Here is a 23,673-nt window from a genome sequence, read left to right on the forward strand (position 1 = left end):
ATTTGCCCATAATTTCCCTGTACATGTTTCATTTGGGAGTAGGAAGGTGGAAGGTGTTACAGGACACTGTCCTTCACGGACACCCTTGAAACTTGAGTTTCAGACAAAATCCCAGCAGTCTTTATTATTTTTTTATTTTATTTATTTTTAAAATCTATTTATTTATTTTTGGCTGCGTTGGGTCTTTGTTGCTGTGCGTAGGCTTCCTCTAGTTGCCGCGAGCAGGGGCTACTCTTTCGTTGTGGTGTGCGGGCTTCTCACTGCGGTGGCTTCTCTTGTTGTGGAGCACGGGCTGTGGAGCACGGGCTGTGGAGCGCAGGCTCAGTAGTTGTGGTGCACAGGCTTAGTTGCTCCGCGGCATGTGGGGTCTTCCCAGACCAGGGCTTGAACCCGTGTCCCCTGCATTGGCAGGCCGATTCTTAACCACTGCACCACCAGCAAAGCCCAACCCAGCAGTCTTTTTTAAATATGTAGAAGAAAACAGAATAGTACACATACTCCAGTATGACCAGAAGATATATTCTTTTTTTTTCTTTCTTTCTTATTTATTTGGTTGCACCGGGTCTTAGTTGTGGCTCACTGCCTCCTTAGTTGTGGCACACATCTGGGATCGAGTTCCTTGACCAGGGATCGAACCTGGGCCCCCTGCATTGGGAACGCAGAGTCTTATCCACTGTGCCACCAAGGAAGTCCCCCAGAAAATATATTCTTGATTATTAAAGAAACAGTATTTTTAATTATATGAAAATATACTATATTTAAACATTTTATTTAAAAAAATGTTTAAAGAAATAGAATAGGGGAAATGCATGTGAGAAGGTAACAAAACTTCTTACATACAGTTCCATTTCATAGCTGACCAAGTGCTATTACAAGGCTGTTCTGTTTTTTAAATTCATTCAACACATGAAAAAATAGCTTTATCAGCAGTGGTATAAGTGCAAATTCAAAAGAACTTGCTAAATTCAAAAACTTTTCCTTCTGCTTCCGTCTTCTCAGGGGCGTTAGAACTGCTGACTGCCTGGCTGTTACAGGACAGTGGGAAAGGCATAGCTCTGTGATTAGACCTCTCTAGATTCAAATCCAGACTTTCTCTTACTTACTTACTTTATAGGTTGAGGCAAATCGTTTGTCTTCTTTGTCTCAGCTTCCTCATCTATAAAATGGAGCTATGATGTTATTTTAGTTTTTGGTTCTGTCAAAGTTCTGCATGCACATAGTTTATTTATTTATTTGCATGAACATAGTTTAATGGATCACACGGTTCTGTGAGGCTTGTCAGGGTAAAACAGTCTCCCCCCACTTGCGCCTCCCAGAACAGCCGCCTTCCATATCAGGGTGGGAAGAGGGGGAAGTTAAGGGAGTGAGAATTGGCAGACTGTGTCAGAGAGAAAGGACACGTGGAGCCGAGGTGTTAATGTGCTGGGGAGTGAATGAGTGAAGTCTGAGTAATTGTTAGGATTGACACGTGACTGCGAAGGCTGAGTCTTCATGTTGACATTATGGTGTGAGAACAGGCTTTGAAGAGATGGAGATGGAGACCCAAACTGTTAACACAGAGGAAGACCAAGACCCCAGGACAGACACATCCCACAGGGAGACAGAGAATGAGAAACCAGAGAGAAGCCGAGATTCGACCATTCATACAGCTCATCAGTTCCTTGTGGACACGATTTTCCAGGTACTAAAACATTCACAAATTACTACTTCAATAAGTTGACAAAACATAATTATAAGTTGCTTTTAAACAACTTAAGACATGTTAGTCTTAACTTTATGTAGCATCTGGTTGTTTTGGAGTATCATATCAGTCTTTTAAGGAGTACTGTTGGTACGACGTGTTCTCTGAGCAGATAACACTTCTAACAGTTAATCCCAGGGTCACCGTGGATGGTCGGTGTCCTGACCTGGCCACGATGGTGGGTCTTGTCCTTGGACCTCTGGCTCTCACATCTACTCCTCTCATATCCACCAGCCTTGTGTGAGGAGCCTGCAGGACAGTTAAGTTTACGTTGGTTAAGTAGTAAGAATCGTTGACTTAATGCCTGCATTTAGGAAGAGCGTAAATTAACTGAGTTGTTGTCCCTAATTCTTTGACTTAATTATAGTCTAGATTAATTAAAGAATATTTCCATTATTGATATCTTCCTGGGTATTTTGTTTTACTGGGATGGATTTATTAAATGTTACTATTTCCTTTATCCATTTTGCCTCTACATAATGAGAAGAATGGTTGTCTGGTGTCTTAATTGTGCCATTAAATTTGCTCAAGTTTTGCATCTCAGGGGGAGTTCATACTGCAGGGAATAAGGCAACCAGGTATAGTGAGTTGGTGATTTCAACCTGGGTCTCCTCTATCTGTGGCTTTTCCCTCTTAGCCCTTCTTAAAAGATGTCAATGAACTAAGACAGGAGCTGGAGAGACAGCTGGAAACATGGCAGCCACACGAATCTGGAAACCCAGAAGAAGTAAGTCACTGGTGTTTTTATAAAATATCTTGACTTTTGTTTTTTAAGGTACAGGAAACTTAATAGATTCTTAACTCCAATTACCTTGGTCAAAGCGACCGAGTATATGGAGAATATAATTATAATTCTGAAACCTACATCTATCCATTGTTTTCTGCCTGGTTTGCCACTAGATCTGTAGCTTAATTAAAACAGAGAAACTGGTGTGTTTAATTCTTTAACTTCCATTGCTCAATCTGTAATGGATGTAATAGATGTGACAGTGGTTGAAACATGGGACAAAAGTCTATACTGTGTCACTCTGAATAGGCCACCTGGAACATTGCCAGCTGATATAATATGGCAGTGTAGATAAACCAGATGTTTCCTTTTCAATGACCTTGCATCCTGAATTTACTAATATTTACTAAATACACATATTTTAATTTTGTATCTGATAATAATGATAATTATTTTCACCTCATGTATTGACTGCTCTGCCATAATTGGCCAAAAAAAAAAAATTAACCATGGAGCTTTGTGTTCAGGAAATAAGCACACTGCTGAGTGTTACTTGAGAGGTTTGCACTCGTCACTTTTGTTTTTGAAACATGAGCCTGAGAGACCGTGATCAAGTGGCTGGATCTCCTGGCACCAAAATTACCCATCATGGCTCCCTCTCCACGTGAAGGGTACACATTATATACTCCTCATAGGTGATGTGAATAAGGCATTGATTTGGTCATGAATTCCAGTATTTTATTACCTTATTTTCTCATTGGAACTATGAGTTGTGGCTTTGGTGGAAGAGGAGACATTTTGTTTATTTATTTATTATTTATTTATTATTTTTAATTATTTTCTTTTTAAATTTTATTTATTTTTGGCTGCATTGGGTCTTCGTTGCTGGGTATGGGTTTTCTCTAGTTGCAGCGAGCAGGGGCTACTCTTTGTTGCAGTGCACTGGCTTCTCATTGTAGTGGCTTCTCTTGTTGCAGAGCACGGGCTGTAGGTGTGCGGGCTTCAGTAGTTGTGGCTCTCGGGCTCAGTAGTTGTGGCTTGTGGGCTCTAGAGTGCAGGCTCAGTGGCTGTGGTACACGGGCTTAGTTGCTCCGTGGCATGTGGGATCTTCCCGGACCAGGGCTTGAACCCGTGTCCCCAGCACTGGCAGGCGGACTCTTAACCACTGTGCCACCTGGGAAGCCCAGGAAGGAGACATTTTAAACCAGGTGAATCAGATAGCAGTTTGACAAGAGAAGCAGGTTGTTTTCTACTGCTTTGTTTCAGGCCTTCATCTTGCTGTAATGACTTTGGTTGGCTCCAGCCTTCTAAGGGTAACTTACATGTTGTTGCTGTTGTCACAGGAGAAGGCAGCAGTGGAGATGTGGCAGAGTTACCTGGTCTTAACTGCACCTCTTTCACAACAGCTGTGTGAACAGCTTCGTCTCATATTAGAGCCTACCCAGGCTGCCAAGCTGAAGTAAGTCTTCTCCGTTGGATGCACTCATGGTGCCCTGGAAAGATGGCAGTGCCACCTTTTCTGCTGAGCTTATTAGCACGTAACAGCTATGGTGTTGGCGTCTAGGTTGCCACTTGTGCTGCACAGGCTCTAGTATGGCGTTCCTTACCTTGTTGCCATTTTATCATCTCTACCACAGAAGTTTCTGTGAAGTTCAGTATGAACGCACTTTCTGTGACTAGTTAATTAATACCTGATGGGAGAATTGGTTGAGCCTTTGGGTGTGTGTGCTGCTCACCTTCTACATGTTGGATCACTCAATTGCTGCATGCGTCACTTACCTAGATCTTTCCAAAGATGTGTCCAGAAGCATAGTTTCAGAACACAAAAGAGAATCCAAGACTTAATATTCAATGCAGACATTTTTTTTCTTTTTAAAAAGTATTTAAATTTTCTAAAAGGACCTAATTATTCTTGCCACATACATATCCAGTGTTTCTGGCTGCTGATCAAGAAGATCCCAGCCCTTAATAATCTCAATTGACAGTAACACTTCATTGTGCCAGGTTACTGGTTATTTGGTATTACTGGTTATAAGTTATTATTACTGTGATTTTATCCTTAATCTTGCTCCTGTTTGGTTAAATTTAACAGAGGAGACTATCGAACTGGGAAGCGACTGAACATGCGGAAGGTCATTCCATACATTGCCAGTCAGTTTCGGAAAGACAAGATTTGGCTTCGAAGGACCAAGCCCAGTAAACGGCAGTATCAGATTTGTCTGGCTGTCGATGACTCCTCTAGCATGGTAGACAACCATACCAAACAGGTGAGGAGGAGAAGCATAGTGGCAGTTTGATGGGCTACCTGAATGTTTTAAATATGTTCTGGCGAAAAAACACTTTGAAATACCAGTTAGTTCTGAGAATATGAGACCATATTTGAGAAGATATAACATTTAAAAAGTTCAAAGGGGCAATTTCAGGACGTCTCAAAAAATTTTGGTGTCTTACTGCTGTAGGTCGTTTAGATCGTTGTGTTTCTTAGCATGGCCGTGCTATTGTCTAGTTGCAGAGTAAGTAACTTTGTCAGTGTTTACTTTCCACTGAATGAATGTACTATATTCTTTTAAGACCATGCACAACGTAATATCTGAATATCCCTGATTTTTTTTTTTTTGGCGGTACGCGGACCTCTCACTATTGTGGCCTCTCCCGTTGCGGAGCACAGGCTTCGGACACGCAGGCTCAGCGGCCATGGCTCATGGGCCCAGCCGCTCTGCGGCATGTGGGATCTTCCCGGACCGGGGCAGGAACTCGTGTCCCCTGCATCGGCAGGCGGACTCTCAACCACTGCACCACCAGGGAAGCCCTGAATATCCCTGATTTTTTAAGAAGATGTCTTCAGTACACGTTTCTTTACGTCTGTGTAGAGTTAGTGTTCTATCAGTAGTAACAAGGCTTAGGAGCCTGGGTGGAGTTACGACCCCCCCACTCCCCCCGCCGTCAGGGACGTGGAGAGTTGGGGGGTCTTCGCAGTGATGCTGTTGCCCAGCACAAGTCAGTGAGCAGCCTGAAGGCTGTGCAGAGGCTCTGCTGGAAAAAGTGTAACCTCTGCACCTGTGTTCAGGTCTCAATTCCCCACTTAGCACCGCATGACTTTGGGCAGTTCATTTTGTGAGTTTTACCTTCTGAAAAAATGATCATAACAATACTTACTCAAGCTCAGAGCTGTTATGAGACTAAGTGAAGTCATGTATGCAGAGCACTCAGTTTAGTGCCTGGCACTTGATGCACGTTCAACAGATGTTAGTTGCTACAAGTATCGTCATCTTTTTAACTGAATTTAAATTCTGAAACTATACTGTCATTTATGCATAGATTAGAATAAATTGGTTTTTAAAATCTTTTACCCGTGAGAGATTACTTTATATAGTCAAAAAAGGGGGAAGAAACCTTAAAAATTTATGGACCAAATTTCTCAAGATCGCTTTTATTGGATGAAGTCTAGAGCAGACCTTTCCTACTAGGATAAAGGATATTGGGTTTCGGCGCTTGTGCTATTAGCCGGGGCCTAAGGCTACCAAAGCCACCAAAGCCTCTGAGTCGGTTGTGAATAGCCATATTGATGTTGTTCCCCTGTGTGCCATAACAAAAAAGTAGTGTTTTCTGTGGGAATCTTGGTATAAAAAAGGTTGAAAGGCATTGGTGTAGAGGATATTCCGATTTCTTCAACCCTTCACTTTCTGTTTCACAGCTTGCCTTTGAATCTCTGGCTGTGATTGGAAATGCTCTAACCTTTCTGGAAGTGGGTCAGATTGCGGTGTGCAGGTAAGAGTGCCTTTTAATCCCATTGGGAAAACCAGCCTTTTTTTGCATGACAAAAAATAACTCCCATTGTATTTGGGTTTTCTCCCCCAAGTTTTGGAGAGTCCGTAAAGCTGTTACACCCATTCCACGAACAGTTCAGTGATTACTCAGGGTCCCAGATTCTGCGGCTCTGCAAATTCCAACAAAAGAAAACCAAGATTGCTCAGGTATGCTGATGACTTCAGATGTCTTCTGCAGTTATTTTATGGTATAGGACAGACATAATTTTTAGAACTCCCTCCTCCCCAGTATGGTAAAATTTACAGAAGAGAATAGTCCTAAGCATCAGCTGGTGTACCACTGGAATAGAATCTCCCTTGGCATCCATTATTAAATAGGATGTGATCTCTTTTTCTCAGTTTTTCAAAGATCATTTGACTTTGCATCATTGATTTTCTGGCTCCCTATTTTGAGAGGTTTGGAACATTTTGGAAAAATGAACCACCTCCCAGTACCCTTATCAAGTGGGTCAAGGCCAGTTTCTCTCTACCATTTAGCCTAGAGAAGATGATGTGAAATGAAGCCAGTGCTTGCTCGGCATGGCGTACGTTCTAAACACAGCATATGGGGTAACAATTCTGTCCTGGTTCTTGCCGTAATTTAGCCTCCTTCTCGTTACACTGGATATTTTATGTTTTCTTGCCTTCTTTTTTTTGCTCAGCTGTTTTCCTTTCTTGAAAGAAGACAGCTCTTTGGTTCATTTGGGGGATTACTGACTTCTTGTCCCCCAGAGGAAGTGTTTCTTTTCCTTTGGGGTGTCTTGTAGAACACTACTGGGGTATATGCCAGGGACACAGGTCTTGTCTGTGCTTGAGAATGCCAGCACCCAACGTAAATGCCAAGTGCAAGGATTGTCAGTCCTTTACGGATGGATGGAAGGGACAGTTTGATTGCTATAGATTTGAGATGGTTATCTGATAATCACTTAAGTGCCAGAAGTAATTTCAGTCTCTGTGATAGTGGGAAGAGAGCTTAAATAGTTTCCTAATCGTCTATTTCTGGTTTAGTTTCTAGAGTCTGTAGCCAACATGTTTGCAGCCGCTCAGCAGCTCTCACAAAACATCAGTCCAGGTGAGCTGCGTTCTTTGGTCTTTGCTAATAACACGCTTTTCTGTTCTCGTACTGTTTGCAAGTTGCTTTTCATCTCAGTGTACCCATCACCATCTTTTAAAGTGTAAGCTCTGTAGGAAAACACATAAACGGGATGAGGCAGAGGTATTAAATATTCATGGAATTTTTTACTCACCCGTTCATTCATTCAGAAACTTTTATTGAACCCATACTCAAGAGGCTTATAATCAAAGGAGAAGGTAGACACCAACTAGTTTGTAATTAACTAGTATATATTTGATAGATTTGAGTTCAACTGTGAATGAAAGGAGTAAGGGTATGTGGAATTAAATGTAAAGAGTATTCTTCAATATTTTAATAACAAAGGAAAATGGAGAAGGACATAATTCAGAAACCAGCTAATCCATCCACGATTGATTTGGAGCTTTTGTGGCACACCAGTTCTTTAGCCTTTCCCTAAATCCTCAATTCTGATTGTACCATGGGAAGACTTCCCTTTGAAGCAGGTCATTCATGCCTCTCAACACTTGCTAACCTTCCTTGACAGAGACGGCCTGCCTTTAAGCACAACAGTCTTTCACTGGAAAATATGCTAAAAATATAATATGCTAAAAATTTTAATACATTTTTATTCACTGTTCATTTTAGTGGTCCCTTCTATTTAAGTTTTTGTTTAAATTTCTATTTAAGTTTTTTTTCAAGAAAAAAACAATTTAGGTACAAGAAATTGACAGAAATCTGAAGCTAACAGACAATGACTGAAATTTGGAAGATACAGTTCTAGGTTTCTGATTTGGGCACTTTCTTCTAATGGTCTACTCAGGACTGCTCTTTTTATACTTCATATCCATAAACATATGTTTTAATTCTCACATGTTGCTGTACAACGAAGTTGATCTAAATGTGACATTCCCCAAGGCACTACTGGGAAATTGTTTTATTGACAGAAGTTTTGTATGTCTTTGTGCAGCCTTGTCTGTGACTCACACGTTCAAAGTAATAGATCTAATTGGAGGCCCCCTTTATTTGTGCCCAGAATTCACCAGTTTCAGAGAACTGCTTGGTTTTGATAGCACAGAGAAAGCCTGCACTAATTTGTCTTACTGTCCGTAGTTTACTTATTTTTGGCTGCGTTGGTCTTCATTGCTGCGCGCAGGCTTTCTCTAGTTGCGGCGAGCAGGGGCTACTCTTCCTTGTGGTGCGCAGGCTTCTCATTGCAATGGCTTCTCTTGTTGCAGAGCATGGGCTCTAGGCGTGCATGCTCTAGAGTGCAGGCTCAGTAGTTGTGGCACACGGGCTTAGTTGCTCTGCGGCATGTGGGATCTTCCTGGACCAGGGCTCGAACCTGTGTCCCCTGCATTGGCAGGCGGATTCTTAACCACTGCGCCACCAGGGAAGTCCCCATACGTAGTTTGATTTGTCGTTTGAGTTGAGTTGTTCCTCTGCTGTTATGTTCTACTACAGAAACTGCACAGCTCCTCCTGGTGGTCTCTGATGGACGTGGCCTTTTCTTTGAGGGCAAAGACAGAGTCCTAGCAGCAGTTCAGGCCGCCCGGAATGCTAACATCTTTGTCATTTTTGTTGTGTTGGACAATCCCAGTTCACGGGTGAGTGATTACTAAAAGCCACTTTTCTGGGGATTCCCTTCAAGTTGTTCTATCTGAAGAATGGCCTGGGTCTCACAGTCATACCGAGAACTCCTATAACATTCATGGCATCCTGAAGGACACTGTTCTAGGCATTTTATAATTATTTTCTCATGTAACCGAGCAGTAACTCAGTGATGTAGGGATGGTTATTCCCACTCTACAGTGAAGGACAGAAGCACAGAGGTTGTAGGTAATGACAAGGAAGCCAGTATTCAGACTGACTCAGTCTATCCTCTTACCACTTTCTGTGCTGACTAGTACTCTGGTGGGTCATCTCCCTCTGCACAGCGTCGCTGCAGGTATCGCAGCCTCGATGATGGGCCCTGTCCGTTGGAAACAGACCAGCCTTTCCAAGTACTTGGATCTCAGCAGTGCCCTCCTCAAAGGAGGAAGCATCAGTCGCTACATGAAAGATGTCCACGGGGTGGTCTGTTCCCGGGGAAGTACTGTCTCTGCAGGTCACATTAAGGCCTGGATTGCAAGCTGAAAATTCAACGTGAATTATTCCAAGTAGAGAATAGGAAATACCATTGTAGGGAAATCAGGTTTGCTTATCTACCCCTTTCCTTCCCTTTTAGTGGCCATTCTCCTGGAAGGGGTGCTCAGAAAGAGATCTGCCGCCTCCTTATTGAGAGTTCTGTTTTACTTAGTAATAAGAGCTATTTTTATAAGCAGGAATTAGACATGTGAGACCTAAAAATTGTCTGCAGAGGAGATCATAAAAGAGCTAGCCAAGGACACTGATTTAGTTTTTTTATTTCTAAATGTGTTTTTTTGGCCAGGATTCTATCTTGGACATCAAGGTACCAATATTTAAAGGGCCTGGAGAGATGCCTGAAATCCGATCCTACATGGAAGAGTTCCCATTCCCGTTCTATATAATCCTACGCGATGTGAACGCACTTCCCGAGACGCTCAGCGATGCTCTCAGGCAGTGGTTTGAGCTGGTGACAGCCTCTGACCACCCGTAGAACAGAAGGAACACAGTCCTAAGTGAGACTTTGCAGTCAGAATGTCACACTGCTTGCCGGGTGCTCCCTTTTGGACAACTGTTTCTGAACTCCCAGCTCAAAAATGGTATTTAATCTTAGATTTGATTTATAAAATTCACCTAACAGCTACAAAAAATTTTATTGCAACATTTTATTTTACAACACGATTTCAGAGCCTAGAGAAAACTCATGCTCCCTGCTGTGCCTGGGCTCCAGTGCTTGTAATAAACTTGGGGTGAAGGAACAGCAGCAGCAGGTGTCTGGGCTCATACCTGGGGGGTGGGGTGGCGCTGCCCATTGGGCTCGTCTCAGAAGTCCTGGCCCAAGAGGAGGCTGCACCCCACCCTTGGCACCCAGCTGCCTGCCTTCCCGCCCAGGGACCCTGGACACTTCCATGAGGAGATGCTGCTGGAAGCATGGGACTGTGCCAGGCCTCTGGGCAAAGGACTAAAGGGAACTTAACTTCCCTTTTGACCCTGCACTAATAAGCCTTGGCCTTGCGAAGCCCACAGTGTGTACCCGAAAGCTGTCAAGTGGCTAAGGCAGCTGCGGGTGAGTCTTTTTTTTTTTTACTGTGCTTCTTGTGAAAGGAACTAACTTCTCTACGAGGGGAGGAGGCTTGTGGTATGTGTGTGTGTTTTTTTATAAAACAACCAGACATCATGGGAGCCCAAATCATCAGAAAATGACCCTTGGGCCATGTATGAGCGAAATGGCTCTTCAGTGTCCTCCCCTTCACCGTTGCTGCTTCGGGAGACTATGCAATGATGGAAGGATGATTTTTCCTTTATTTCATTCTCTCTGTGCCATAGTTCCTGCTGTTGTAGTAATTTATTTCTTTAGTTCATTTTTTCTTAACAGTTAAGAGGAAGAATCATTCCTCACACTGATTTCAAGTTGAACTGAGCCTGTCTTATGCTGGAAAAGAAGTGCTGTATCAGAAGAACTAAGCAGCCACATCTTTTCTTCCAGTCAAAAATCCATCAACAACAGTTTTTAGGCAGTTTTTACTTGGCCAAAAAGCAGTGCTTGAATACTTAACTGTGTGCTGTGTTCTCTTTAAGCTCTGTCAGATGTTCTTTCGTAGACAACATGCCATGACGTAATCATCTATCTCCGTGTCTGTTATCAAGTTACACTGTGAAGTGTGCCACCCTTTTGAGGTGGTCCTCAAAGACAGTTTGCTTGTTGTTTAACCAGGTTTCCTAAAGCATGTATGTACCTGAAGTTGTTATATCATTTTTTATTCTAAAAAGCTATGCAGCTTATATTCTGAAAACTATTAAAAAATATACCACTGTTGATGTAACTTGTGCTGCTCCAAAATGAAATCTGAGTGTAAGAGATGTATCACTGCCAAAGGCCTCTGTGAGGCAGGAAGTTTAATCTTCCAGCAGGGAGGGAAGACACTGACATTATGACTGTGATGCGGTCCATCATATCTACCTTTAATTGACAGGACAAGCTAAGCTGAAGCATCCCAACTGATGTACCAGCATAAGTGATTCCCTTGGCCCTGGGATAGCTAATAGGGTCTGGAACAGACGAATTTCAGTAAGCAAGTTACCCAAGAGTGCTAGCTTCAGTTTGTGCTGTGACAGGAAAAGGGCTGGGAAGCACAGGAGCAGACACAGGAGACCCATCAGGAACTGAGGGCGTTGGTTAGGAAGAGTGACACAGCTGAGGCCTTAGAAGAAGTGGCTGCGGATAGGCTTGCTCTCTCACACACCCTCACGTGGAGCTCAACCTTTACATTTGCCTTACCTTCCTCTCCACCTCCATCCAAACCCCAATCTTGTCCGGTCTAACTTCTGGATATTTACCTTATTCTGTCTTCCCTTTTGCTTTCCTCTGACTGCAGTGCAGCTGGAGCTCTCTTACAATGTAGCTTGAGGGGGACTTCCCTGGGGGTAAAAAATCCACCTTCCAATGCAGGGGACACAGGTTCGATCCCTGGTGAGGGAACTAAGATCCCACACGCCACGGGGTAGCGAAGCCTGCACACCTCAACTAGAGAGCCTGTGTGCCGCAAACTACGAGCCCACGCACCACAACAAAAGATCCCGCATGCCGCAACTAAGACCCGACGCAGCCAAAAAAAATTTTTTTAATATTAAAATGTAGTTTGGACTACGAATCACTTTGCTAGCTTCACTTCGTCATACTCACAACGTCCAAGGAGATCTTTCTGAATTCCTGTGAAGAAGGTACCATTTGTTGCTTCTTAGCACTACCTGCCTCCCCTGTCCCTTCTCTCCCAGCATCCCCACCACACTATTGATCTGATCAAAGCAAACCACACGGGCCTTGGAATCTGCCAGTGTTCCATGCATTCTTTGTCTAGAATTCTCTTACCCACTTGGCCTTTCTGACTTTGCCTAGCTCAGATAAGCCCTCCAAGAAGAATGAGCTCCCACAGTATGAGCCTTGACAACATCTATAAATACTATGTTGGACTTAAGTCTTCCTACCCAAAGAGTGATTCTAAGAACAGGGGGCATATATGACTCGTGACAGCATTACCAATGTCTAGCATGAGTGACTCTGGATGGGAAGAAATAGTATAAAAATGTCAGTTCTCACTTTATAGACGCAACACATTCAAAATTTCAGTAACGATTCTAAGATGATTTAGAGGAAAATAATACAAAACATTTCTAAAGGTCATACAGACCATTAATAGAAGACTCTTACAAGATACTACAGGGGAGTATTCCTGCCTAATCATAATACATACAACAACAAAAAAGTAAAAACAACCTGGATGAAATTATCCTGAGGGTTATTCAGACCCTAAAAGAATTTACCAGGAGTATCACAAATCCCAGGAATATGCATGAATTAGTTAATAAATGGTGCTGAAATTATAGTTTACAACTGGAAAAGAACTTATATCCCCATTATGCTATAAACCAAAATCCTAGGTAAACATTAACTGAAAATTTTTTAAAGTTCTGAAGGGGAGAAGATGAAATTGAAAAGGCTCAAAAAAGAACGGAAAATACATGTGACTATATAGAGACTTAAAGCTATAAAAGGAAAAGGATCAAAGTTTAAAAAAATATGGCAAACAGCCCATATAAAATTAGAATAAAAGTCTGGTTCATCATAAAGGGACCAAAGTCATAACAATTCACAAAATAAGTGTAACTAAAAGTGGCAAGGGATATTTAACTTCACTACTATTTAAGAGAAAAAAAATCAATGAATTGCTAATTAGTAGAGAAATTTTGAAATATGTGGTTATGATATTAGCATCATTCACACAATGCCTGGTAATGTTCAAAATCTTTAGAGTGCTTATATGCGCCAGGTTCTGTTCTCAGCGCACTACATACAATACAGTACAACAACAGCTCTGGGGTAGATGCTGTTATTTCACTTTACAGACGAGGAAACACACACACAAAAGTAGCCAGAAGTACACAACTGGGAAAAGGGAGTTCCAAGGATTCCAAGCAAGGCAATCAAGTAAGTGGCTCAGTGAACGAACAGGTAATTGAACACTTTGGGCTGTATTTTAATTCAGAACAATCCTGTTTTTTTAAAAGTAGAAGGGATTCACTAACCCCTTACAGTTAATATAACCCAAGAGCATAAGGAGTGTGTTGAGGGGAGGATAAAACGATTATAGGGGAAAAAAAGCAAGGCGTAGGGATATTTGGTTCCTCGTTACTAGTTACACAAAATTCTCAAAACTGCAATGGGATAACCATTTAAAGCCTTGTAGCTAAGGACGATCATGAAGACTACAACGCCAGGAAAAATGCTCGCAGTAGAAAAGAACAGGGACAAGAACGAGAAAAGGAGACGAGCACAACACAAACTAAGAGAAATTAAATTTTTAGAATTTTTCACTATACGCACTAAATCTCAAAAAGAATATACTAAAATAGTTTTCTTCCCTCACCCCCTAAATCCTTTCATTTAATGAAACTTAACCACGTGTCAGGAACTGGGCTACCTCACCACTATCTCATTCTTACAACCTGTGAAGCAGGAACTGTTATCCTGTTTCACGGATGAGCAAACTTAGGCTAAGACAAAGCGAAACTGCCTTGAGCTTCAGTTCCGACTGCCCGACTGCCGGGCTCCCGGAGCCAACGCAACTGCCGCCGGCCGCCTCCCGGGAAACCGAGCTCGCCCCGCCCCGTCACCGCCCCACTTCCGCCCCTGCGCACTGGGGCTCTGGCGGACCGCGCTGTCGGGACGTGATGGCAGCTTCCCGCTTACCCCCAGCGACGCTAACGCTAAAGCAGGTACCAACTATCCTCGCCGGCCTCTTAGGGCAGCTTTACTGGGTCTGAGGTCGATTCTCTACCGTCCCCTGCACCCATTCTATAGAGGGGTCTCGGGGACTACTGGGGCGGACGACCCTGTGCGCGCCCCACTCGGATTGGACGCAAGAGGCGGGCCGGGCTCTTGATCTTGAGCCCAGATCCCCACTGCCTAGGTGACTGCGGGAAAGACTGGTCTGCTGCTTGTACTCGATTTTAAGTTTGACAAGGGAGTAAGGAGACAACGCAAACAAACTTCTTGCCGTTTTCTTAAAAGAAAAAAGGTGGTTTTCTTTCCCCTTTTCAAAATTGAGAACCAAAGAGAAAAGAGCCTACCGGGCTGACGACTGTGCAGCTGTAATTGCCATTTCTCCTCCCCTGTACAGTTCGTGAGAAGGCAACAAGTTCTCCTCCTCTACAGAAGGATTTTGCAGGCAATTCGGCAAGTTCCAAATGATTCTGATCGCAAATACCTGAAGCACTGGGCAAGGGAAGAATTCAAAAGAAACAAAAGTGCCACCGAAGAGGTGAGACCAAGATCATGGTGACGGTAGGCCCTGACCCTTTTGTACTGATGAGTTTTTTTTAAAAATTTGATAAATATCTTGGGATATGTCACTGAGATGGTATATCTTGATCATTGCTTTTGATGTTACTGATTTTTCACTTAACTGATATTTTAACAATGTTTGCTATATCTACACTCTACAGTAGCACCACCCAACTTGTCTGTTAAACCACACACACACGAAAAGATAATAAATATTACAGCATGATGGTTTAGAAAGTATGTTTGGGGTGTATGAAAGCATGCCAGACATTGTGTACCCCTAATTGTTAACTTTTGGCTTTCCTAAAGGGCATCAGTGCCAGTTCTCAGTATTAGTTACTAATTGTAACAAATAAAATGGTAGAGCTGTACCTTGTTTAACCAGTTAAAACAGTGACCAGATTTCACTTTCTTCTACAGGATACAATCCGGATGATGATTACTCAAGGCAATATGCAGCTCAAAGAGTTAGAAAAAACACTTGCTTTAGCCAGATCTTAACTACAGCATTATTCTGAAAGGTTTTCAAAGTCTCCATGTGTTTAGTTGAGCTTAGGCTCAACAGTGGGTAGCCCAAAGCCAAGTGAAACTATCTGTACGTAGAGCCCTTGAGCAAAATACCAGAACATGGAGCATGGCATATCAGAGAGAGCCAAGAAAAGGGCATAAGAGCAATTGTCTTAGCACTGAAAACATACCTTTTATTTTGAAAATGTTCTTGGATATGTCAGCAGTTTTTGGAAGAAGCAAAAACCAGTACGATAGCACATAAAAAGATGTTCAACACCATCATTAGGAAAATGCAAATCAAAACCACCAAAAGATACTATTTACATCCACTAGAATGGCTATAATTAAAAAGGGAGATAATTGCAAATGTTGGCGAGGATGTGGAGAAACTGGAACCCTTAAACACTGCTGGTGGGACTATAAAATTGTGCAGCCACTTTGGAAAAAAGACTGTCAGTTGCCCAAAAGGTTAAACAGCATTATTCATAATAGCCAAAAAGTAGATAATCCAAATGCCCACCAGCTGATTAATGGATAAGTAAAACGTGGTATACCCATACAATAAAATATTATTTAGCAAACAAAAAGGGATGGAGTACTGATACATGCTACACCTGGATGAACCTTGAAAACATTAAGTGGCCAGTCACAAAAGATCATGTATTGTATGATTCTATTTATATGAACGCACAACTCTGAATATACTAAAATCTACTGAACTGTACATTTTACAGGTATGTGAATTATATCCGAATAAAGCCATTTTCCCCCAATTTTTTTGAAATATAATTGATATATATTATTGTGTAAGTCAATTAAGCTGTTTTAAAACAGTGTGAGGTATAGGGCTGGAGGTGTACTGACCTCAGGAGACACCATGGAGCTTCCTTGGAAAGTCCTTCTGCATTAACCCTCAGGGTTGTTGAGGTATGTTCTTCAGATGTGTTGCATCTGATACTCAAGAGGACTTTCCAAAAAGATCACCACTGGGAATCTAGAACTTTGTAGGAAAAAGAAGAAAGAAGTTTAACAAATGCACTGAAGCACCTACCAAGAAGAAGAGGCAACTCCCGGTCAAAACTAATGTGGTTACCTTAATATCCACATGGAAAGTAAAATAAATCATTAATTAAGGAAGCTCCTTAGTGCATTAGGTTCTCCTCCAGTGACAGGAAAAAACAGAGTTTGAAGAATACATTGGAGACAGAAGTTGACTTCAGGACACTTTTGAAAGAGACCAAATGTGTTTAACAGTTAATTTAGTGAAAGTGAAAGCTCGTGGAAGAGGCTGGGATTGGCAGTTCACCTACAGAACAAATCTAAAAAGTTAATCCAAGAATCAGAGTTAATCCAAGAATCTACATCTGAAAGATGTAGAAAAACTTTTGCAGGATAAACAGTGTCTAGTGTTGGACTGTGTGCCATTGGAGAGGTGTAAACCAGTGGTGTGTCACTAACCTGCGTTCCGAGCCACCCTTGCCCTTCCACAGCTCCAGAACCCACAAGGCAAAAATAATTCTGAATACTCTGCCACCGGGGGATGGGCTAATCTAAAATGCTTGCATAAGCCAGTTTTCAGGGTTTTATATAGATGTAAGTTAATCAAGCCATCTGATGAACAGAGGGAAAAGCATGTGTGAACAGTTTCTGAACAGAGAACCTTAGAAAGACTTACTCTTTTGTGTAGCATGATTGGCAAATACTCAAGTACAGGCTATCTCTAGTAAATCTAAAATCTTGAAGCTAAAAACCATCCTTTTATGAAGTGTGACAGCAGTGACTTTGGTGTTCTTCCTGGAAGCGCTGTATGTGGAAGATGTAAGAGCATTTGTGGCTTGTATTTGCAAGAATCGAATACTACAGACTCCCCAAGAAAACCTAATGTGGAGTTTTGTTTTGATTTTGTTTTAAGTGAATAAAACATGAAAAATTGAATTTTCATCTTCCAGAGACTATGACTATTCTCGTGGACAAGCTTTTCCCTTCCTCTCTAAAGAACAGTTTAATGTTATTTGTTCACTTACATCTTTGCGTATCTCCTGAATTACAGGCCAGGTCCGTTTTTTAGCCCAAGAGAAGATTTATTTAGCGATTTCTTCTCACACGTGGAACCATGGTCATTAAGATGTTGGCCAGAATAGAACGCTGGTGAAACACATTTTTTCATCATCTTCATCAGTATTTTGGATTAGGCAAATTTACTGCCTGGGTGTTCCGTTCCCTGTAAACTATACTGTTGTTTGAATGCTGAAGTTTTGTTCCTAAAGTTTAAGATGTCTGAATGTTCAACTAATGTATATTAACTACAATAAATCCATCTTTAAACCCCTTTATTATTATACTATCTGTTATATTATCTAAATTTTTAGAATTGTTTTAAATACAAAAGCTTTCTAGCATGAGAAGTGGCTGAGGCTATTATTTAACATATCGACTGCCCCTGTGTCATTTTTTTTCCCCTTTAAAGTGTGCCACTGAAGTTTTAAATGAAAAGACGAGTTTACAAACCTGAAAATAAACTTGAGAGAACATCAAATAAATTCCCTGTCCAGGTTTTGTAATGATGACATACATCTACATTTATTAGGAACGCCTAGATCCATAGATTGTCAGTATTCAAAAGAACAAACCAAAAACAACTGAGCTTGATGGGCAGAACACAGGGACTAAATGCATACTTTTGTTTTTCTGGGTGTTCCCATGTCAAGAAGTCATATTTTCTCTTTGGCTCAATGAGCAAAGGTTCATTCAAAAATTACAACAGTTGCTTGGTTCCTCTGTTTATAGAAATAGAATCGAGGTTTCTATGCATATATGGAATTTTGAGGAGATGAATATAATGCCACAAGGGACAAGAAGCTTGGAAGATAAATAAATCCGAAGTTTCAACATACTGTTACTTTTGCAACTTTGTGTACTCCATGCAGTGACATCCACAGGCTCCCTGAAGCTGGGATCCAAGTCAGTTTATTGCTCATCTACCTTGACATAGTTGCTACAAAGCAGTGGAAAGCTTTTGAGGTTCTTCAATGACAACTCGGTTCAAAATGAAATACTTTCAAGAAACAGCCTTATTTCTTTATAAAATGTAGACCAATAAGCTCACATTCAGAAAGGTACTCTAACTGGCTGTGAATTAGGTTATAGAAATTTCAGGTAATTGCTACGTGAATGTTTTTTCCATTAATCCACTTTAAAGTCACTATGATTAATTGTACTGTTTCTGTCTTTTGGCTGAAAGATACAGAAACCATGATCCAATGATCTGAATCTTTCTCGTTTGAGTTCATTGACATTCCCAGCGCTATTATTAGCCAATTAACCCATTATTTAAATACACTGACTTTTCAAAACATTTTACGATATGCTGGATCTCGTGACATCATGAAAATCCTTCTCCTCAAAGTTTCTTTGGTGAGTTTTCCCTGGTTAAGATGTCAGCATTTGGGGAACTGTGAACTTGAGGGGGTTCAGCGTGTCTGTTACAGCTCTTACAGAAAGACACCGTCCAGCACAGCAGGCGTGTTGATCTGAATGACTGCTTGACTTGAGTGCACAGGGATTCATATTTTTTCTTGCTTTTCATTTACATTATTTCATATCCTGAATATTAGGGTTTAGGCTTACACATCCTTCAGTTTCTTAGCACAGCTCGCTTAATCTGAGCTTTTGAACTTCAGATGAACTTGAGCTGAGGTTTCGAATCTGTAATGAAACCTGAAACCAGGTGTCCCCTAGTTTCAGTCTAATTGTTGAAGTCTTCACAACTTCAGGGCATAGGAAGCATGTGTCTGGCACGTTTTAGAAATTAGTGATTTTTTTTAAAAGGCAAGGTCTGCTATGTGTACAATAACTGACACCTCCGACATAGCTCTTCTGCAGCTGCAGGATCGGAAGTCTTCAGGAATCCTTCCCCCCCGCCCTCCCCACGGCATGCAGGATCCTAGTTCCCAGATCAGGGATCGAACCCCAGCCCCCTGCACTGGAAGCACAGAGTCAACCACTGGACCACCAGGGAAGTCCCAGGAATCCTTTCTCGTCCCACTTCCCAGGCCCTAGTTTTCCTTGTGTACCTTAGTCCTTAGTTTAGCAAGTTCCTCCTCTAAACTTTTAATGTGTTCCTCCAGCGTGGCCTTGTCTTGCTGGGCTTTCTGACTGGCTTGGCTTCGTGCTTCTTCAATCATCCTTTCATACCACTTTTCCATCTGGGTGGAAACAGCCTCAAAGAAATACTGGGTGAGCTCCAGCGCTTGGGAGGTGTCCCGAGTATGAGGGGCAGTCTGCTCACCACCTGCTGGTGGCAGCTGCCCGCAGGTGGTGCTGGCTGCTGGCTGCTGGCCGCGGTGCCTCGTCTGCCCACTTTTCCCAGACTTCTTGGTTTGGGTGCCTCTGTCAACACAGGGCCCAGCCTGCGGGTCGCATTTGGCTGCCTCTTTCAAGAGTAACGAGGCTGTCTGGACCTTGACACTCCTCAGTCGGGAGCCTGTACAGTCCAAGGAAGACAGCTCCTGCTGGAGTCTGTGGGCGGCTGTGGAGCTGAGGGCCTTTTCCTTGGGCCTGACCACCTGAGGGGGGCTGTCAGAGGCTGCTACTGGACCTGCGGTCACCACTGACTGATCCACACCTGGTTTCGGAAGGAAAACAAAAGTGAGAGCGAATCCGTGTTCATACAGTCACATGGGCTGGCATTTAAGAGTCCCGGGAATCCTGTAAACCAGCCTTCTCAACCATCACCCATGTGTGCAACTTCTCCTGTCCTTCCCCTCCACTTCTCCCCTGATTATCAACCATCACCCACCGTGTGCAACTTCTCCTGTCCTTCCCCTCCACTTCTCCCCTGATTATCATCTTGGCTTGTCAGGGCTTTCAGGGATGTTGCATTAGACACACTGGCGGCATCTAAGCCAAAAACGTTACTGGCCTTTCCTTTAGCCTGTCTCAACGTACAGTAAAGGGCTCTGGGTACCATTTCCTGATTGCCAAGGATGACACATCTCACTACTTGTCCTAAAACAGAATTGGGCATTTACTGATCAGAATCAATACCCCCATTCTCTAACTTCCGGGCCCTTTACAGACCATAGCCCCGGTTACTAGTTCCTTGATCCAAGCTCCCACTTGGAGAGGCGGTCCTATTACCCATACCCAGAGCTCCATGACAAGTTCCATAATTAGTCCTAGCATGAAAAGTTTGCCCAGGATTTTCCCCACTGTTACGGGCACAAAGAAGATAAAACCACGAATACAGAGATGGCCTATGGTAACATGAAACACGTGACATATCAAAACCTCCCCATGGAGGTCTAATTACTAAGGCTATGAATCTCCTCAACTGATCATCGAGTGTAGCCACCGTAGCTAATGTAAAGATGTTCTGGCTCAAAGCATCTCTTATCCAGCCCCTGGGGCAGCTTTGATACATGAACTGTTTTTTAATGAGGCTGTACGGAGTTGGCCAAAGGTAGAAGAGGCTGATCAAGGACAAGAAAGGGAAAGAGTCACAAGGGCAGGGGCGAGTGCCCTTCTGAGACGACACATCCTTTCCTCACCCTCATCGTTGGGGTCCAACTCTGACACCATCAAGATTGCACTGCTATCACGGATCAACAATTCTTTTATTCCTTCATTCAAATATTCCTGAACACTTAAATAGGAGTGCTTTATTACCGTATAGGAACTATGAATACAGTAGTGGGCAAAGCATGGTCCTTGCCCCTACAGAGTTCACATTACAATCCTGTGTTGCCCGCAGCCCTGTCACACAGACTGCCTTCAGATGCAGAAGAGAACGCAACCGGGGGGTTTCATCACCTTTGGATAAAGGGCTCTCTCTGCATGTTGGTGTCGGTTACCTGTGGAGGACTCGCAAGTGGATGGTGTGGATTTAGTCCTGGAGGCCCTAGAATCTCCAGAAAGCTTCAGCTCCAGATTCTGAATCTTTAACATGCACCAAGTTTTTAATTCATCCACCAAGGACATCTAAAAAAACCCCACAAGTTAGTACACAAATCATCAGGAGACTTTGATACATGGCTTATGAATTAAAACCTCAAGAATGTGGACTTTTCGACTGTGATAGGCTCTTTTCTGGACAAGCCCCGAAGTTTTGGATTACCCGCCTCCCACAGGCCACACGGCCTTCTCTGTTGGCCCTCTGAAGCCCAGGATTCACCCAGCGCCCAAGCCGATAGCTAACTATGATCTTCATTAAGCTACGTAGAGACTCCTTAGACGCCAACAGCCAAAGCTTCCCACGGCTTCCACGCCAAGCACGTCTGGCTGCTAGGCGCATGAACTCACTCACATGCTCGCAAGTACTCATTTCACGTCTGCTGTCTGGGGTGGACCGCAAACTGCCCGAGGGCAGGAACCCAATCTTGTGCAGGCCCAGCAGGGGCGCGACACATAGCAGTGATCCAGGGCGGAGCTCGGCTTTCCAGCACGTTCTACAAACTGCCCCGCCTCCACCTCCGGTCAGCACATTCAGCGCAAACAGGAACCACACTCCAGGCTCCTTCCTACTGACTTCGTTTCAGGTTATAAAAATGACACGCGCTTTGACACCAACGCTTTTAGGGGATCTCGGCCTGGGAGTTTTCAATGATGGGTCCGAGTCCCTTGACTCGGGGGGAAAAGAGTGGCAAGTGCAAGGTCAGCACGGACAGATCCTGGTTTTCACCTGCCGTTTCTCTCCTTCGTGCTTCTCTGAGTCCGAGTGCTGCTGCAGGCGGTTCAGGCACTCCGTCCTCTCTGCTGAGAGTCGCTCAACCATCAGCTTGTCCAGAACCCGCATCTAGGATTCAATGGGCGAAGGGCGAGTGACTGAGATGATCTAAGGATGGGACCTGGCATCTTGACTCCTGAGGCGGGCTCAGGAATACCAAAGCAAGACTCCTCAGCCGAGTCTTTATCCGTGGCATTCATGGAACTCTGATTTTTCAGAATTCCTGAGCATGTTTTTGTGTAGGCCAAAGCTTCTTTTTCTCATTTAAAAGTCCTGAGGGGTTTAAGAGACTATACGTACACAGTAAATATACAACTTGAGCCAACACAGTCCTGGTAGGTAAAAAAGAATCTGTATGGGTCTTAGAACATTATTGCCAAGACTATTACTGCAAGGAAAAACTACGTCAAGGAGTATGGAGCTACCCCAACTCCCCTTATTAAAAAATTGTTTTTTTAATCCCCCTTCCCCTTTTTAAATGTCAGTGGCTGCCCAAGAGGAAATGAAAGAAGCTGAATACTCAGGACTTTCATCCAGCTTTCCCAGTGAACAAATCCTCTTGGTCCTTCACTGAAAGTAGTCAAAGCACATGTGAAGAAGGTTGTGGACAGAGTTCAAAGGGACTGCTTCAAGGGACTTGGCGGTCCAATGGTTAGGACTCCTCACTTTCACTGCCAAGGGTGCGGGTTCAATCCCTGGTCGGGCACCACAAGCCGCATGGCCAAAGCAAGCAAAAAAACAAAAAAAAAGGGACTGTTTCAGTGAGTAAATGACTGTCACCTTCCAATCACGTGCCCCTGTGCTCCCCCAGCTGGACACTTCCTGTAGGGCTCTAACACCCAATGGGGCCACACTCCCACTGCCTGACAAGGGCCAAAGCAGAGAAGGGAACCGTTGTGAGCGGGAGCCAGCCATGGAGGGCTCAGCGGCAGCTTCCTCTCCTGTCGGGGACACAGCTGACGCTCCACACTCAGATGTCCATAATAAAAAGGCAGCAGCAGGTCTGCAGATGCTGCGAGCACCTCCTGCTTGGTTCCTCACGTTTTTCTGTCAACTGCTCTTTGCCTGTTTACTAGGACTGGCCTTTTCCGCCACCTCCTGCCCCCCCTGCACGGACGAATGGCTCGGCCAAGAGCACCCAAGTGGACACGCGAATGTGTTCCTGGGGCATGGCTGACAGGTCCGGGCATGCGCGCCTGACTCATGCCGGACCAGAGTCCTTCCCCTGAGATCTGGAATTAGGACTAAGATTCTACATCCCAATCTGTCACCTTCTTTGAACCAAAGAGAGGTCCTTGAGACATCCCAGCACTCACCTAATGCATTCCTCTCTGGACCTGAGCTAGCTGAAGTGACGTTTTATTTACAAAACTGTCGTAACTAATCTATCATGGCTCAAAGATTTTTAAAATGGGCTTTCTATGAAATGCAAATAACAAACCTTAAAAATTTCGCCAGTAAACAAGGAAGTACAAATTAAACAGTCAAATGTCCTTCATCAATTGGGAAAAACTTTTTTAAAAATGCTAACATTAAATGATGGCAGAAGTTGGAGGCTCAGACACGGCTGGTAGGATATAAGTTGGTACAACATTTCAATTAAGTAGCTTGCCAAAATTTATCAA

The 23,673-nt window shown here is 43.3% G+C and overlaps 3 protein-coding genes across 3 annotated transcripts in view; 2 read left to right on the forward strand and 1 right to left on the reverse strand.

Moving 5' to 3' along the window:
• MDN1 (midasin AAA ATPase 1) overlaps positions 1-11,291 on the forward strand; it is a 157,476-nt gene extending 146,185 nt beyond the window's left edge. Inside the window, exons 94-102 of the mRNA XM_024731782.1 lie at positions 1,518-1,681; positions 2,379-2,468; positions 3,812-3,927; positions 4,561-4,735; positions 6,163-6,236; positions 6,328-6,442; positions 7,283-7,346; positions 8,811-8,953; positions 9,778-11,291. Of these exons, the coding sequence (XP_024587550.1) occupies positions 1,518-1,681; positions 2,379-2,468; positions 3,812-3,927; positions 4,561-4,735; positions 6,163-6,236; positions 6,328-6,442; positions 7,283-7,346; positions 8,811-8,953; positions 9,778-9,966 (1,130 nt within the window). The 3' untranslated portion in view covers positions 9,967-11,291. The remainder of the gene's footprint in view (positions 1-1,517; positions 1,682-2,378; positions 2,469-3,811; positions 3,928-4,560; positions 4,736-6,162; positions 6,237-6,327; positions 6,443-7,282; positions 7,347-8,810; positions 8,954-9,777) is intronic.
• Positions 11,292-14,156: 2,865 nt separating this feature from the next.
• On the forward strand, positions 14,157-15,906 carry LYRM2 (LYR motif containing 2). The gene is made up of 3 exons (XM_024731781.1): positions 14,157-14,246; positions 14,651-14,791; positions 15,235-15,906. Exons 1-3 carry the CDS (start codon positions 14,202-14,204, stop codon positions 15,313-15,315), a joined length of 267 nt encoding a protein of 88 aa, XP_024587549.1. The 5' UTR covers positions 14,157-14,201; the 3' UTR covers positions 15,316-15,906.
• A 3,321-nt stretch (positions 15,907-19,227) lies between these two features.
• Positions 19,228-22,117, reverse strand: LOC112390732 (ankyrin repeat domain-containing protein 6-like). Its single transcript, XM_024731780.1, has 3 exons — positions 22,004-22,117; positions 21,177-21,303; positions 19,228-19,948 (listed from the first exon to the last, which is right to left on the reverse strand). The coding sequence occupies exons 1-3, from the start codon at positions 22,115-22,117 to the stop codon at positions 19,380-19,382; spliced, it is 810 nt and encodes a 269-aa protein (XP_024587548.1). The 3' UTR covers positions 19,228-19,379.
• Between the last annotated feature and the right edge of the window lie 1,556 nt (positions 22,118-23,673).

The sequence above is a fragment of the Neophocaena asiaeorientalis genome, unplaced genomic scaffold (genome assembly GCF_003031525.2).
Source record: "Neophocaena asiaeorientalis asiaeorientalis breed wild unplaced genomic scaffold, Neophocaena_asiaeorientalis_V1.1 scaffold232, whole genome shotgun sequence".
Taxonomy (NCBI): domain Eukaryota; kingdom Metazoa; phylum Chordata; class Mammalia; order Artiodactyla; family Phocoenidae; genus Neophocaena; species Neophocaena asiaeorientalis.

Excerpts from the sequence above, each read along its gene's own strand:
- LOC112390732 (XM_024731780.1), bottom strand. The coding sequence starts at position 22,117 with ATGCGGGTTCTGGACAAGCTGATGGTTGAGCGACTCTCAGCAGAGAGG. Across the intron at positions 21,304-22,003 it reads ACGAAGGAGAGAAACGGCAG|ATGTCCTTGGTGGATGAATT; the intron begins GTGAAAACCAGG and ends GGGTTTTTTTAG. Across the intron at positions 19,949-21,176 it reads CACTTGCGAGTCCTCCACAG|GTGTGGATCAGTCAGTGGTG; the intron begins GTAACCGACACC and ends TTCCGAAACCAG.
- LYRM2 (XM_024731781.1), top strand. The coding sequence starts at position 14,202 with ATGGCAGCTTCCCGCTTACCCCCAGCGACGCTAACGCTAAAGCAG. Across the intron at positions 14,247-14,650 it reads CGACGCTAACGCTAAAGCAG|TTCGTGAGAAGGCAACAAGT; the intron begins GTACCAACTATC and ends TCCCCTGTACAG. Across the intron at positions 14,792-15,234 it reads ACAAAAGTGCCACCGAAGAG|GATACAATCCGGATGATGAT; the intron begins GTGAGACCAAGA and ends TTTCTTCTACAG.